This window comes from Micropterus salmoides, unplaced genomic scaffold (assembly GCF_014851395.1).
Source record: "Micropterus salmoides isolate LMB-PRFRI ecotype aquatic unplaced genomic scaffold, ASM1485139v1 Ms_hic_scaffold_21, whole genome shotgun sequence".
Taxonomy (NCBI): Eukaryota; Metazoa; Chordata; class Actinopteri; order Centrarchiformes; family Centrarchidae; genus Micropterus; species Micropterus salmoides.
Genome location: NW_024041262.1, coordinates 2,067,427 through 2,082,022, shown reverse-complemented (window position 1 = coordinate 2,082,022; position 14,596 = coordinate 2,067,427). Strand labels below are relative to the sequence as shown.

Genomic DNA, 14,596 nt, shown 5'->3' with positions numbered 1-14,596 from the left:
CTTGAGCCCACAGAGTGGTGATAGCAGACAGAGGGAGGCGGCTGCATCAGAGCCAAAGGAGCACATTTTTTTATTAATTAATTATATCGGCTGTCTGATTTTAAAATGACTGATGCAGATTATTGGAAAAATGTTGAATATCGGCCATGATAATCAGCCGGGCCGATTATTGGTGGACCCCTACAACTCATGGATAGTAATAGATTCCAATATGACGTAGCATTGGAGAATAAACATCAGACAGATTTGTTGTTCTAGGTTAAGGCCAACTAAGATGACCTATTAGGGGGAAGACAAAAATATGAAAGGGATCAAAAAATGTTATCCTTCAGATCTGGTGTTGGCATTCGATGTTTTCACATGTTGTGTGCTGGCACTGGCCAGGCTCAATAAACCATTCCAAGTCTTCATCAGGCTCCCAATAATTCTTTAACAATTAGTTTCCACTTTTAATTTTTTCTATTAGAAGTTCCTTTTCTCAGATGTATTTTCAGTTTCAGCAGCAACCAAACGCTCTTCTGGAATCACTAGCCCACACTGCTAAATGATTTCATTTGTCCCAGTACATGGTGTGTTTGCAGTTTGTCTGATTCATAATCATGCGGGATGTTCAGTCTGAAACATGGCTCACAGTGATGAATATTTTCATACATTTTGGACACTGCACGAGTCCACTATGTAGCGCTACAGAACACCTGCTAATTATAGGTCATGTTCCAGGATATCAAGTGTACACCACAAATTTCATGTAAATCAAATGATGATTGTCACACAAGGCTTACTTCCTGTTGCAAGTGGGTGGTGCACATCAAGTAATAGGGCTGAATGATTTTGAAGAAATATCTAAGTATTTTGACTGATATTGCCACTATGATATGATTTGTGATAATAGAGGGAATTATCATTTTAACTTCATTATTCACAGTTTTGTTGAAAATGTGTTTTGCTGGGATCTGTACCAAACAAAGATGTTTTCTTAAGGCTGTAGAATCAGACTTTATTTGTACTGCGCTTTTTGTGCAAAATAACAATACTGTCTGTATTGCAAAGTTATTAGGTAAGATAAAGTTAGAAAATAAAATAACTATAAATAGAATAAAGAAAAGAAAAAATAAAATAAAAATAATAATTATAAATAATACAAATTTTTGTGCGCAGGCCCTCAGTTTCTCTTTATCTCTTTATTGATCATGTGAAATTTCAGTAGCAGCAGTCACTCACTCAATAGCTGCCTGTCTGTGCTAAACAGGGAGAACCACACATTTCCGTTGTGTGCACCGCACAGACAGGAGCCGCACACAGGAGCTGCACACAGGAGTAGCACACAGGAGCTGCACACAGGAGCTGCACTTCCGCATTTCTGAGTTCCGCCCTTTTCGTTCCGTCAACATTACGTTATCAATTAACCTGTAGATAATTGATTATTGACATTTGTTAATCGATTCATAATCGTCCAAATCCGCATCGCGATGCATCTAAAAATCTATTATTTTCCACACCTCTATTTGGTTCCCTGTAGAATAGACTAACTAAAGGGTGTCAGAGTTCCACAGAGGAAAAGTACTCAGCTACCTGTTTGATGGGCCAAACAGAGGCAGAGACATTATTTCTATTCATCTTGCTGTGACGTGTCGTTCATTCCGCATATAGGTGTGCACCACATACTGAGCAGCTGTCGTCTCACACTAAAGACTGGGCGTGAAACAAAATGCCATTCTTTGAAACAGTGCTTTAGGGGAAGGTTGGTTGTGTTTAATTGATTAGTAATTAATAACAATGAGTTTATTGTAGTTGAATTAATTGAGTTTGTTTTAACAACTGACATTTGTAGAACTTATTGGATGTATTAAATTGAATCATATTAAATTGTTTCAGTGATGGTGTCATGTTGGTTTCAGGGTCTGATACTGAGATTTCCATGCTGAACACAAGTTTATTTGAAAATCTATTTCCCTATTTCTAGTAGGTTATATCTTATCTCACCATTTTAATTCTGCTTATTTAAATTGAAACTGAATGACACATGTGTGTGTGTGTGTGTGTGTGTGTGTGTGTGTGTGTGTGTGTGTGTGTGTGTGTGTGTGTGGTGTGTGTGTGTGTGTGTGTGTGTGTGTGCGTGCGTGTGTTTGTACGTGTGACAATAGTCAGCTACTGTCTGTGCCTCTGTGTGCATGATGTGAAACATGGTGCAGCGCTGGATTGGAATTAAATTAGAACACTACCTGTCTCTTGGATGGGAGGCAAAACATCAAGTATCTTTAACCAAGTCCAGTTGCCCTTGATTTTAACTTTACTTGGACAACTATGACCTGGATGAGTGAGAATCTTCACAAACTATGAACCTGATGAAGGCCTGGTGATAGAAACTACTTTCTACTAAAAGTTTAACAAACTGCAGAAGTCACACATCCATCAGAGGCGTGAAAAAAATCAAGTAACTTACAGTTAGCTGACAGAGCACAATTTACTAATACCAATGGTTAAAATCCAATAAAACAGAGAAAGCCAGAGCAGGAGACCAAACTAGATTTGTCAACTGACGAATCAGAAAAGGTCCACTACCACCACAACAATAACACGCACTCAGATTAAATCTACACAATTAGGCAGAAAAGTTGCAGAGCAAAGTTGAACAACAAAATGTCTAAAAAAGTAAATTTACACAGCCCAGTTCTAGCAGTCGGTAGGGGTAGCCCCAGAAGTCAGAATGCACAGACCCATCTTGGACCCCCACTCCACAGCAGACAGATTATATGGTGCATAGGTCAGTCAAACATGAATCCTTAATGTTGCCTTTTATTTTCTGTTTCACCTCAAATGTTACTTATGCCAGTATGTTCTGCCTGTGGCTGTGAATGGTTCCACTGATGTGAGCTCATCGCCCAAATCGTCTCCAACTCTGATTCTTGTTCTTCTGTTTGAGTTGCTACATAGAAGAACTGGTGTGCCATGACGTTTTGTCCTGGAAATGGGTTTAATGCAGTTCAGATGTTGACCGGCTTTGGTAATCAGGATTCACTGTCAGTATAAAATCAGTTAAATAAAGTCTGTGTTTATATGTCATTTATTTAACTCCCTGAAAAGTGAGAGAGATGGCGAGATCGGTTTGGAAAGTGTCAACAATTCAAATTGGGAGTGTGTGTTTGGAAGTCCAGCTGCACTGCATTATATTAGGCCTGCAGCTAACGATGATTTTAGTAGCTCCTACAGATTATTTCATCGATTCATCGTTTAAAAAGTACTTTTGCTTGGTGCGGCGCCCCCACCCTGGTAACTAGATCACGTTGATAGATGATAGATATTTAGTAGGTTTTTGATTTTCCTAGTGTGTCATACAGCAAACATCAGACCAACAACATCAACAGACCAACAACCAGACAACTGCCGTACCAACACAAACATCCCCCAAGTGCTATTCAAGTTATACTAAGGTGCAGCTCCCCGACACCCAGTTAACTCATGACTGTGACGTTACAACCCGAAGTTATGGCCCAACCAGGTGGAGAACACAAACGCACGTATGTACATTTTCAGCTGAGGACTGTGACTTACTTTGGCGAGCCTTCAACTCAACAATCAATCATGATTTCAGTTAGTCGCTGTTACCTTGTCTGTGGTCCGCTGGCAGAACACCGGCTGCTTTCTGATCATGTACCGTCGTGCGACGTAAGTTTCATTTTACAGGTAGACGGACTGTAACATTACAGAGTTGTTGTTTTCTTTTAGCTTGAAATAATCCCATACTTTGGACACTTTCTTCTTCTCACTATTTTCTCTCTCTTCTTCCACTTTGCAAACAGCACCATCATAATCACGTGGTGTTCACACAGCGTAAGCACGATGTGCGACAGTAATATGGATCGATGAATCGTTTCAGCCCTACATTATATTCTGTTATAGTTAGCCTATAGATTTTGAATTGTCACCTTCCTCCTGAATTTTGTGTTTCTCTTTATATAAATAAAAAAATCACCATAATAGCGAATTCAGGGTTCAGTATCTTGCCCAAGGACACTTCGACACGCAACCAGGGGGAGCAAGGGATTGAACCGCCGACCAACCCGCTCTACCCCCCTGAGCCTGAGTGCAGCTCTAGGTGAAAGCTCAAGAAACTTCAAATTACTGATGACATGATTAGTCAATTCATGATTAGTTCTTTGCCAGAAAATTGAAGTGAATATATTAGTTTCTGTTTCTGATGAGCAGTTGACACCTTGCACGGCAGCCTCTGCCATCAGTGTATGAACATGACTTGTAGTGTAAAGTGCTTTGAGCTGCCAAACCAACTCCTAGCCTAGAGGAAAACACGACACATTTGTGTGAAATAAGCCAATTAGATACCTGCTTTTTGCTTACCTGCTATTTTTCTCCAAAAAAGCTTTTCTTTAGTGAGAGTTTGATTACAATCTAGATGTACATTGCAGTGCGTGTTGCACCAGTTATTCAAATGACTTTATGAGTAATTTCATTTTCTTTGCACATATGTGGACTTTCTAACATCCTGAGCCTCTGGGTGAGCACCAAGTGTACACCGCAGAGTAGATTGCACGTCAGATGACACCAAGCAGCAGACAAAAAGCTTTTAATGTATCGAATTTGTCAAAAACCCCTTACCCTGGTGTTTATAAGATGTACATACAGGCTGATTTACAAATATAGCTTTCTTACTCTATTTGTCTGTCTCTCCCCCGCTCTCTCTTCATCAAATAATGGCCTCCTGCATGACAAAGCTTTAGTGTGTGTGGTGTAGCCTCTCCAGGTCACTTAGAGATGCATGAGCGCCATCTTCCCCCCTTCATCTCCTTTACATTCTGCTGCACTTTTCCTTATCAATTATTCAGCGTGCGCACACACACACACACAGGACAGCTAAGGAGACTGATCTGCTTTCTCAGAATGGCATTTTCTCACGTCTGTCCTCCTCAGATGTTATTACTGCCTGGGAGCTTGTATATGCTGTGTCATTATAATATGGAGACATCAGTTTGCATTTGTTTCTGTGTAGGCTCATTGGTTCTAATGTGTGTTGTGTATTGACAGTAAGTAAATGTGTCTCTCTGCTCCTCCACTCTCCTGCTGCCTGTCTGGAAATTTGCAGTGACAGAATGCTCTTTCCTGGTACACTGTGGCAGATGTGACCTAATTGTGGTTGAGTGGAGTGTGGGTGTGTGTATATGCGTGTGTGTGGACAAGTCATTTTAGAGGGAATGGAGGAACCGCCATGTCCTTTCAGCTTGAGAGAGGAATCAGGGCAGGGATCCATCGATGGCAGCCGTGCTCTGTGTTGAAGCTGTTGAGTTTAGATGTTAAAAATCTAAAATCTTAAATCCAGTAATGCGAAGTGTCGTGTTTTCACCATATAGTGAAATGTTTCTATGAGCCTAGATGAATCCAGAGCAATACAGGTCTGCCTGTCATCTGCTCTGGCCCTCATGTACCTAAATTAATGTCCTCCTGTGCCATTATTATCCAGCCAAGACATGGATCATAACTACAAGTCACAGTGAATCAACTCTGTATCTTCATTCATCCTGCTAACTTACATATGGAGTCAAAGCTACAAATGCCAGTATACGCTGGAAGCAAAGTTAAATAATGTAAAAAGTCCAGGTACCCATAGCATTTCTTCAACTGCTCACTATGTGCCAAATATAACACAAGGCCCCAAAGCATGCTATGTGAGAATTTCCATTGGAATGGTAAACTATCATACTGTTTTTGAATTGAGTGTTTTGACTGCTTTCTCCCAAGCGGGAAGCTTCCGGTCAGCGATCTGATGCAAACGCGAAAGTCCCTTAAACCTGCATTCTATCGAACGGCCAGCAGGGGGTGACTTCTTGTTGCAAAAAGAAGTCCGGTTCCATTAGAAATAATGGTAAAATGACCCTACTTCTCAGCTGATTTATTACCCCAGTAAACACTTTCCTAATGAGTTTATGGTCTCAGTCTCTAGTTTCAGGTCTTCTTCAACACGGCATGATGTTCATTTAGTAAATTATGGTCCCATTTAGAGGAAAATAGACCATAAAGCAGAGTATGCTTCAGGGCGGGATTATCTGTGATTGACGAGTCGTGACCATGGTGACCTGTCAATCAGGCTAGAGTGACTCGTACCCACAGCTCTGTGTAAATTTAACCAGCCCTGTTGAAAAAGCGTATTAGGAGTTGGCTGTTCACTTTCTCTGGTGAGTACATTTAGTTTTAAGACTGTTCTCTAGACAAACTTATCAGCCCTGTTAAAATGACAGTTAACTCGAATTACAGATGCACCTAGCTAAGCAAGCTAGCTAGCTCCACACACGAATCAGAAACCTGGATAATGTTGGAATTATGTGTCCAGGGAGATGAATACCCAGGTTACTTATGTTCCACATAATCATTTTATCCTCCTTATATGAAAACTGGGATGTTAGTGTGCATGTAAACATACCAACTCCCAGTTCTGTGTTCTGATGATGCTCCAGAATGGAACACTGGTCATGACTCAGGCTATTGCCAAAGGGAGACAAAACAGACATTTGCTCTTTTAAATAAATAAAAATACTGTCCAGCAGCGTGGCCCGTGCTGCTGGCTACATGAGGCCAGTGGAGGCTGAAATGTGACATGTATAGACAGACAAAAATAGAGCCACACTCACACACTATCATGTTTTGCTTGCACACACAATGTGCTGGTGTGTGTGTGTGTGTGTGTGTGTAAGGGAGGGGGTGACAGGGGTCATTTTTCTCACCTCTAATCTCTCATCACTCTATCAGACTGGCCATGTTATGTAACCATAAATCTCAGCACCACTAACCCCTGCTACACACATACAAACACACTTGCACTTATTACTGCTGCGTCTGTCTCTTTTTGACTGACTGATTTCAGGAAATAAAATAGAAAATAGGAGGTGATGTGGTAATAAAGAAACCCTGAGACAACCTCTTCAAAATGAGGAATATAGCTGTGTGACTGGGCTACATTCACATCAGCACACATCATTATGAAGTGGAAACTTGGGGTGCTATGTGCACTAACAGATTGCTCAGGCTACATGCTGACACACACGATCAGCCTGTGTGTGTGTGTGTGTGTGTGTGTAGTGGAGTGTACTGCTTTTGAACTGTCAGACTCGCTCTGGAGCTCTCCTTCTGTCTCCCTCTCTGCCTCACCTCATCATCTTCGTTCTTGCTTGTCCTCCCTCTAATCTCATACAGTTCAGTCCTCTGTCTCAGTTCTGACATTTGGTTTATAGTGCTTTGTCATAGAACACTGCAGCTCCAAAATACATTATGCATGTTGTGTTTATTACCTATGTATTGTAGTACATAGTTTAAGTTGATTCTGTTGTGAGGTTTGGGTCACATGCTTTATAGAAATGAACTATCCCACTCATGTCACTGATACTGTTGAATTGTTGTTGTGCTGTTGTTGACACATGTTGTGTGTTTTGTGTGTGCAGACATTTAAGCCAGTAGTGGGGAAGAGCCTGTTGTCGCCAGTAACAGCAGTGGAATTCTTGTTAGACCGACAGCTGGACTTCCTGTCTGACCATTCAGCCTACCAACCATACCAGGTAACAATCACACACAGAAATACACTCAATGATCATCAAGCCCTTTTGAATTTGCTTACTGCGACTGATTACTACAAATTTTAGCCTAACTTAGCGGGGAACCTGCTAGCCCGGCCGTCCAAAAGGAACAAATTTCACCTCTATCACCTCTAAAACTCACTAATTAACACAGAGTATCTTGTTTTAACAAAAGTGTGAAAATGACAGTTTGCCATTTTACTTAGTGTAATGGTTTAAACCAGTTAAATTTAACTCTTAACCTTCCATATTTTCCATACATAGCAGCTTTAGTAATATCTGCAGTCTTCACTTCGACACACGGTCTCTCATCTGTGGCACAGCAGCCTTCACTGTTGATAGGCGACCACTCGTTACATGTAACCAATCAGATAGTGCTGTGGGCGGGATATTGAGTGAGTGCATCAGAGCCAAAGTATCACATTTTAGATTTTATTTATTTTATTGGCAATCTGGTTAAAAAATGTAGGAATTCTGGAGCCGATAATCGACCAGGCTGATTGTCGGTCGTTCTCTAAACTGAACTGAAAAAGATGAGAAAGAAATTTTCCTATTATTTTAATGTTTTGGGAGTTAAAGGAGATTTGCTTTATTAATAGTACTACTACTTCTACTTCTACTACTACTACTACTAATAATAATAACGATAATAATGTATTAGATTTATATAGTGCTTTATCTTAGATACCCAAAGCACTTTTTGTGAAGGGAGGGGGGACAACTCTGATCCCCCAACAATGAGAAGCACCCACATGGGTGATGCACAACAGCCATTTGGTTCTTCTCTATAATTGCATGCAAAGATTTGCTGTTTAATGATGTGTCTGGCAAAATACTCTAAAATAAGCCAGAGATCACAGATGTAGCCTGCCTATTGCCAGCAAAATGGTAAAAAGTGCTTAAAACTACTCGTTAACAACTCGTAATGTAGTCCATTTAAAAAGCTCTGCAGCAAGCGTGAAGATGGGTGCGTTGCAGTGTGTTTTGCAGTGCTGTTTTTATAGCCTAGTTTGATGCAGGGTACCGTCTGCAGATCCCCAGTGTCCTGTCCTATTTATCATAGAAGACACACACGCACACACGATAGTGACAGTCTTCTTGTCTCTCCATGGAGTCTGGCCTGACCTGGACAGAGTCTTGCACACTAACACACACACACACACACACACACACACACACACACACACACACACACACACACACACACACACGCACACACCTCTAGTTTGGCAGTTGAAATGGGATTCTTTAAAACGTGGTAAACTGGACAGTGTCAGCACAGGATAACGTGTACCTGTAAAAAATACTACTTTAAAGGTTTACAAACAAATGGTAGAAATTATCCTGTTTTTTTTGAGTCCTCTACATTTAATAGATCTCTTACAGATCTGTGTTTGTAAATGAACCCACACTTAAATGTTTACTACTACAGAAATGTTTATTACTATGCTCTGGCCCTGAGCGCAAACTCAATCATTAGTGTTTCAACTTTTAACTGGTTTCAGACACTGTGAAACCAAAACGCTTTGCTTTACACTCGTGGACTGTATCTATAATCTAGACAATCTGAAAAGTGAGGTGAATATGAAAGTGCCTTAAACGTGCATGCTTTCTAATAGCCAGCAGGGGGCGACTGGTTGCAAAATAAGTTTAGTTGTATAGAAAGTCTATGAGAAAATGAGGCTCAGTAAACACTTTTCTAATGAGTTTATGGTCTCAGTCTAGTTTTAAATTTTCTTCAACACAGCATGATGTTCATTTAGTAAATGATGGTCCCATTTAGAGGAACATAGATGATAAATCAGGGTATGCATTAGCGTCTCTCTCTCTCTCTCTCTCTCTCTCTCATAAACACCACTTCACAAATCTGTCCAACACAACGCTGTCAGTGTCGGAGACCCATCTTCAAAACAGTTATTAGCAAGCATGTAAGGAGCCTAGCTAATAAGGAGAGCTATGTTAACTTTGGAAAACTGCTGTCAAAGTTAGCACACTGTATAACTGGTAGTCAACAGGTGCGTTCGAGATAACTGGCTGACTTTCGCCGACTTGATAGATAGGGGAATAAAAACAGCGTCAACATCTGCATGTCTGCCGTGAATTGCTTACACCTCGCGGGAGCTAACGCTCTTTTATACTGAGAAAAGAGGTGGATGCAAATTTCGTCAGCTAGTAGCCCTAAACATCTGTTTTGCCAAATTATGCTTTCACTTATTAAGGTCCTTATTTAGGACACTTTGCTGTTCACATTGATTGAACGTGGTTAACACCAGATGTTTTTGCTGAGTCTCAAGAAATGGCACTTTTACTAATTGTGATAATACATGTAGTTGTAGTTACACTTTTGAGAAGGCACACCAATTACTGTGTAGCCTATTTCATAGCTACAGAGGCTATGGATGTAGTCCCTAACAATAAATTAAGTTATCTTTGCCTTTACTGTGGAGATGTTCATCTCAGCATAATCTGCACTTTTCAGTCACGCTCAGCTGCCATACTATCTCTGCTGCACCTCTTCCCCCATACAAAGCCAGACTATGAGCTCATTGTTGTGTTCAGTCACATGGCAATTGCATACGGCATGGGTGGTCGTGACATCCCACTTCAAAGTTCTACATAGTACCAACAAATATCAACTGCATTGGGTCCCATAGCTTCACAGCTTATAAGTTGCATTTGAACACACTGCAACAGCCGCAGCTGCAGAAGGTTAGCTTACTGTGATATGCATGTACGCTGTGGCTTTGTGTAGGAAATGATTACAACATATTTGTACTCCAAATAACATTGTGAATAGATGAAGAGTACAAACTAGCAACTGAACGATTTTGTCATGACTGATTTTTAAAAAAGTGCAACTGGCACTGTAATGTTTTACATGTCATTTTTGCTGAAACTCGGGCAGAATGGTTAATTGTTTTCAAATCAAAATTGCGATTTGCTAACCTATCACAAGCGCCATGCACCTCCTGTTACGGTCCTACTCACCAATCTGAGTGGGCACAGGGCGTGTACATTTTACAACAACAAACAAAACTAGAGAAAAACATGGGATTATGGCGTCAGTTGAACAGATACACGCAGCGGCTGTATAGTTTTGTCCGACAACACTGAAGTGTTTCGGCAGTGGAGCCGTTCAGCTGTCCTTGATTTTTGTGCTTCTGCCTAAGTAAGCTACGTAGTGAAATTGTTTCTCTTTTTGTCTGTTAACTGTGTTTATTGTTGATATACGATCGGGAGTCTGCACAGGGTATTTTATTTAGAAAATCGACCGGATTCTCTCTGCCATTCTGTGTCTGACTTCCTGCCTGGTCCATCTGCTCTGTGGTGCTTGACGTGTATTTTGTCAAAAATAGACTGGCAGTGAAAATTGAAGTTCAGCTACACTAAAAAATAATCACAAATCGAATCGGAATCGCAATACCTGGCAGAAAAATCACAATCCGATTTCCCCCCTAAATCGTTAAGCCCTAGCTGAAACCCTTAAGATTGATATTTGACAGACAAGATGAGAGACGTTTACTTGACTAAAAAGTCAGATCAGTCTTTCCTTTTCAGCCCTACAATAATTCAAACCATTTAATTTACATTATAAGCCCATCCCATATACTGAGTATAGCTCCTTTTCAGAATAACAACCACAGTGCTCAATCACTCCTTGTTGCCAGACCGCACACCCAGAATACACTACTTGCACTGGTACACTTTCCCAGTACTCCACATCAGCAGTAACTGTAGCCATCTGAAATGAAGGAAAGTGGGAGCTACTCTCTTGTCCTGGCACTACTAACTACAGAGAAGTACTCTCTCTCTCTCTCTCTCTCTCTCTCTCTCTCTCTCTCTCACACACACATACACTCACACACACACACACACACACACACACACAGATTCCTCCATTCTTAAATCACCCATACCCACACAGAGTTGCTATTCTTCTGGAGACATTTGAACCTAACATAGAAGTAAAAACAGTCTGACTCTCTCACACACACATACTTAGAGCAGTGAAGCAGTGACCACTCCCCACTCTGTTTTTCCAGTTGGACAGGAAGACCGGAGGGAGGAAGAGGAGGGAGGGAGAGGGAGCAGGCTACAATCTGTTTGGCATAAACTGTACAATGAAGTCACTGTTTAGTGGGCCAACCAGCCTGCTTCTCAAATGTGTGTGTGTGGGTGCGTGTTCCCGTTGCTAGAAAGTTATGGTGTGTGTGTAGGCTGAGGGACAGAAGGTGGATAATAAAACTGTTAGTGCTGACTCAAGACTTTGACTAAACTGTACACACACAGAGCTCAGTAACAGAGCAGTGGGTTTTCCACAGCACTGTGCTGGTTTCCAGTCTCAGTGTACGGTCGTCTAGACAGTTAGACGACCGTACACTGAGTACCCCCCCAATTCCACTATCAGTCGACTATAGGCAAGACTTGATCACTAGGAATCATCCGCCACTGACTAATCCTCAATACTTAATACTGTTGAGTGATGTATCCTGTCCTTTCTTAAAATGAAAAAATATATTTGTGAGCTGTTTGGAGAGCCACAGACAGGGTAGGGAAGTCTTGAGAGATGCACTTTGCATGGGATTTATTGACCATATGAAAATTATAGAATAACAAACTTATCCTTTAAGAGGTTTCATAAGTTGTCTATCCTACAAGCGCTATCATTCAGTGAAACAGAGGAGGAAAATATCAGTGACATTAAATGATATGCGACAGTCCTGTTTTATGCTGGATTATGATTCATTTATCATTGATTCATTGTTCTGATGCTTTAGTCTAGCTGTGCTCTTGATTGGATGGTTGTTTAGTTAAGTCCCAGTGAAATGCATTTAAACTAGTGTGACATATCTAACTAAAAGAGAGGACTCTCTGTTTGTCTGTCTGTCCAGGGCTCCAGATTAACTTTTTTCACCTCTGTCCCGGAACCATCCCGAAAAACTATTTGAACCGTCCTGAAATTAAAGTAAAGCGTCCCACAATCAAAATGTTGTTTCTGTACTTCGTTATTATCTTCTATAGTTGTTAGTGATGATGATGATAAATTGATGAAATAACATTTATTTTGCTTGATTCAAACAAAAAGAGTTAAAAATAAAACTGCAAAGTTATCTGTTGGCGCACCTTTTTACCTCGATGAGAAATGAATTCACTTTAATTCAGTTAGAAACTCCTCGACTTCAATAGCTCCTGTTTCAGCAGGTTTTCTGCTCATGTTCAAAACTTTCTGCACATTCAGAATCTCTCCCACATATCTGTGTTCTCTGACATGCCCAGAATATACAAAATCGTAATATAATGAGACTAACATCATTATTTAATGAGAGTTTATAATATTTTTTAAAAGTCTACCTGACTTCTACTCTGCTGTGCTCCCCTTCAGAGACTGTCCTGAATGACACTAGTGCACGGCACTTCATCGGAGGTACAAACCGAAACCAAAATTAATACTTGGAATCAGGCAAAAATCTCAGCACAAATCCACACGTTAACTTCTGTAGCTCCGATAAAGTACTGCTCACAGTCCCAAACACTATAGTAACAGCATGAGGAGACATGCTTGGTCGGTTCAGTTTGTCATTTGTTATTTGATAGTAATAAATAAACACATATACAATCCTTATCGTACCAGAGGCGTCCCAGAGAATATTTGTCTTCGTGCCAAACACATTTTCTATCGTCCCCAGGATGACAGGACACCGTTAGTCTTGAGCCCTGTGTCTGTCCTTCGATTTTCTTCACGACCGTTCATCCTCGTGAGTTCGCACTTGGCAGGTGCTATTTAATGCTGGAGTATTTGGCCAGAGGGTGGCACTATATCAACCAGTATTACATTTAAATTGTGACTTTTGAACCTTAAAGGTTCAGTGTGTAATATTTAGGAGTATCTATTGACGGAAATGCAATATAATATCCATGACTATGTTTTTAGTGGTGAATAAAGACCTTACATAATGAACAGTTATGTTCTTATTACCCCTGACTGAGCCATTTCTATCTACATACATCGCGGGTCCTCTTACATGGAAGTCGTCATGTTGCGCTGCCATGTTTCTACAATAGCCCAAATGGACAAACCGCTCTACAGAGTGCGTTTCGTCATTATGCTGAATACATATGAAGAAGAACAACAAGTAACGGTAGTAGTGGTAGTGGTCTTCTGGTTTATTAGAAGTAAGAAGAGAAGTGGAATTTGGACAAATGGAGGCCCAAACGCCTGCGATGGACTGGCGACCTGTCCAGGGTGTACCCCGCCTTTCGCCAGATGTCCCACCGCAACCCTGTACGCAGGATAAGCGGTTGACGATGGATGGATGGAGGATCTTTTGGAGGATCAATCTATTGCAAAAAGAGAAATAAAGTGTGCATGACATAAAGAAGTATACAGAACTTTAATTTGTGCAAAAGCCTATACCTATTTTGCAAACATGTAATTTGTAATATGGTTATAACGGTTAGTTTGCTCTCCATGTAGAGTGAACCAGATGTCTGTTTTGTTTATATGCTCTGATAATGCTAATCCATTAATCCAGTCATGTAGGCCACGCCCATTTGTGTCAGGATCGATTTAGAATAAGGTCCAAATATTTTCACCCCTGCTACTCCCGCTAACGCCAATGCAAGCAGCAATACTGGGGCACTGCACCTAGTTACTGAGTGAGATTGAATTTGCAGACAACTTGTCATTTCAAGAGGAATTGTCATTTGATTCGGATTTTACTTGGCAAACAGGGTGTTTGTGGAGAACCGTGGTGATTTGGAGCTGGATACCAGCTATAAAGTCATAGAGGGCTGTTGGTGTCCACCCACACCTCCCTCACCTGAGTTGTTGGATCAGGTGGCAGAGAACAAGGAAAAATAGTGTTGCCATCTGATATTGCTCCTGTAGTGACTACAACACACAAGCTTTTATATGACAGGAGGAGTGAGCTGATCGCCACAAATCACACCAAGTGCAGGATGAGTCATTAAAAATATTTTAAGGTTTTAAAGGAAGCAAAAAGAGAGGATATACTCTC

At 40.8% G+C, this 14,596-nt stretch overlaps 1 protein-coding gene across 1 annotated transcript in view; it reads left to right on the top strand.

Annotated features, from left to right (window-relative positions):
- The window catches only part of jmjd1cb (jumonji domain containing 1Cb), a 143,255-nt gene that overhangs the window by 82,712 nt on the left and 45,947 nt on the right, over positions 1 to 14,596 (top strand). The window contains 1 exon segment of the mRNA XM_038736358.1: positions 7,446 to 7,559. Within this exon segment, the coding sequence (XP_038592286.1) occupies positions 7,446 to 7,559 (114 nt within the window).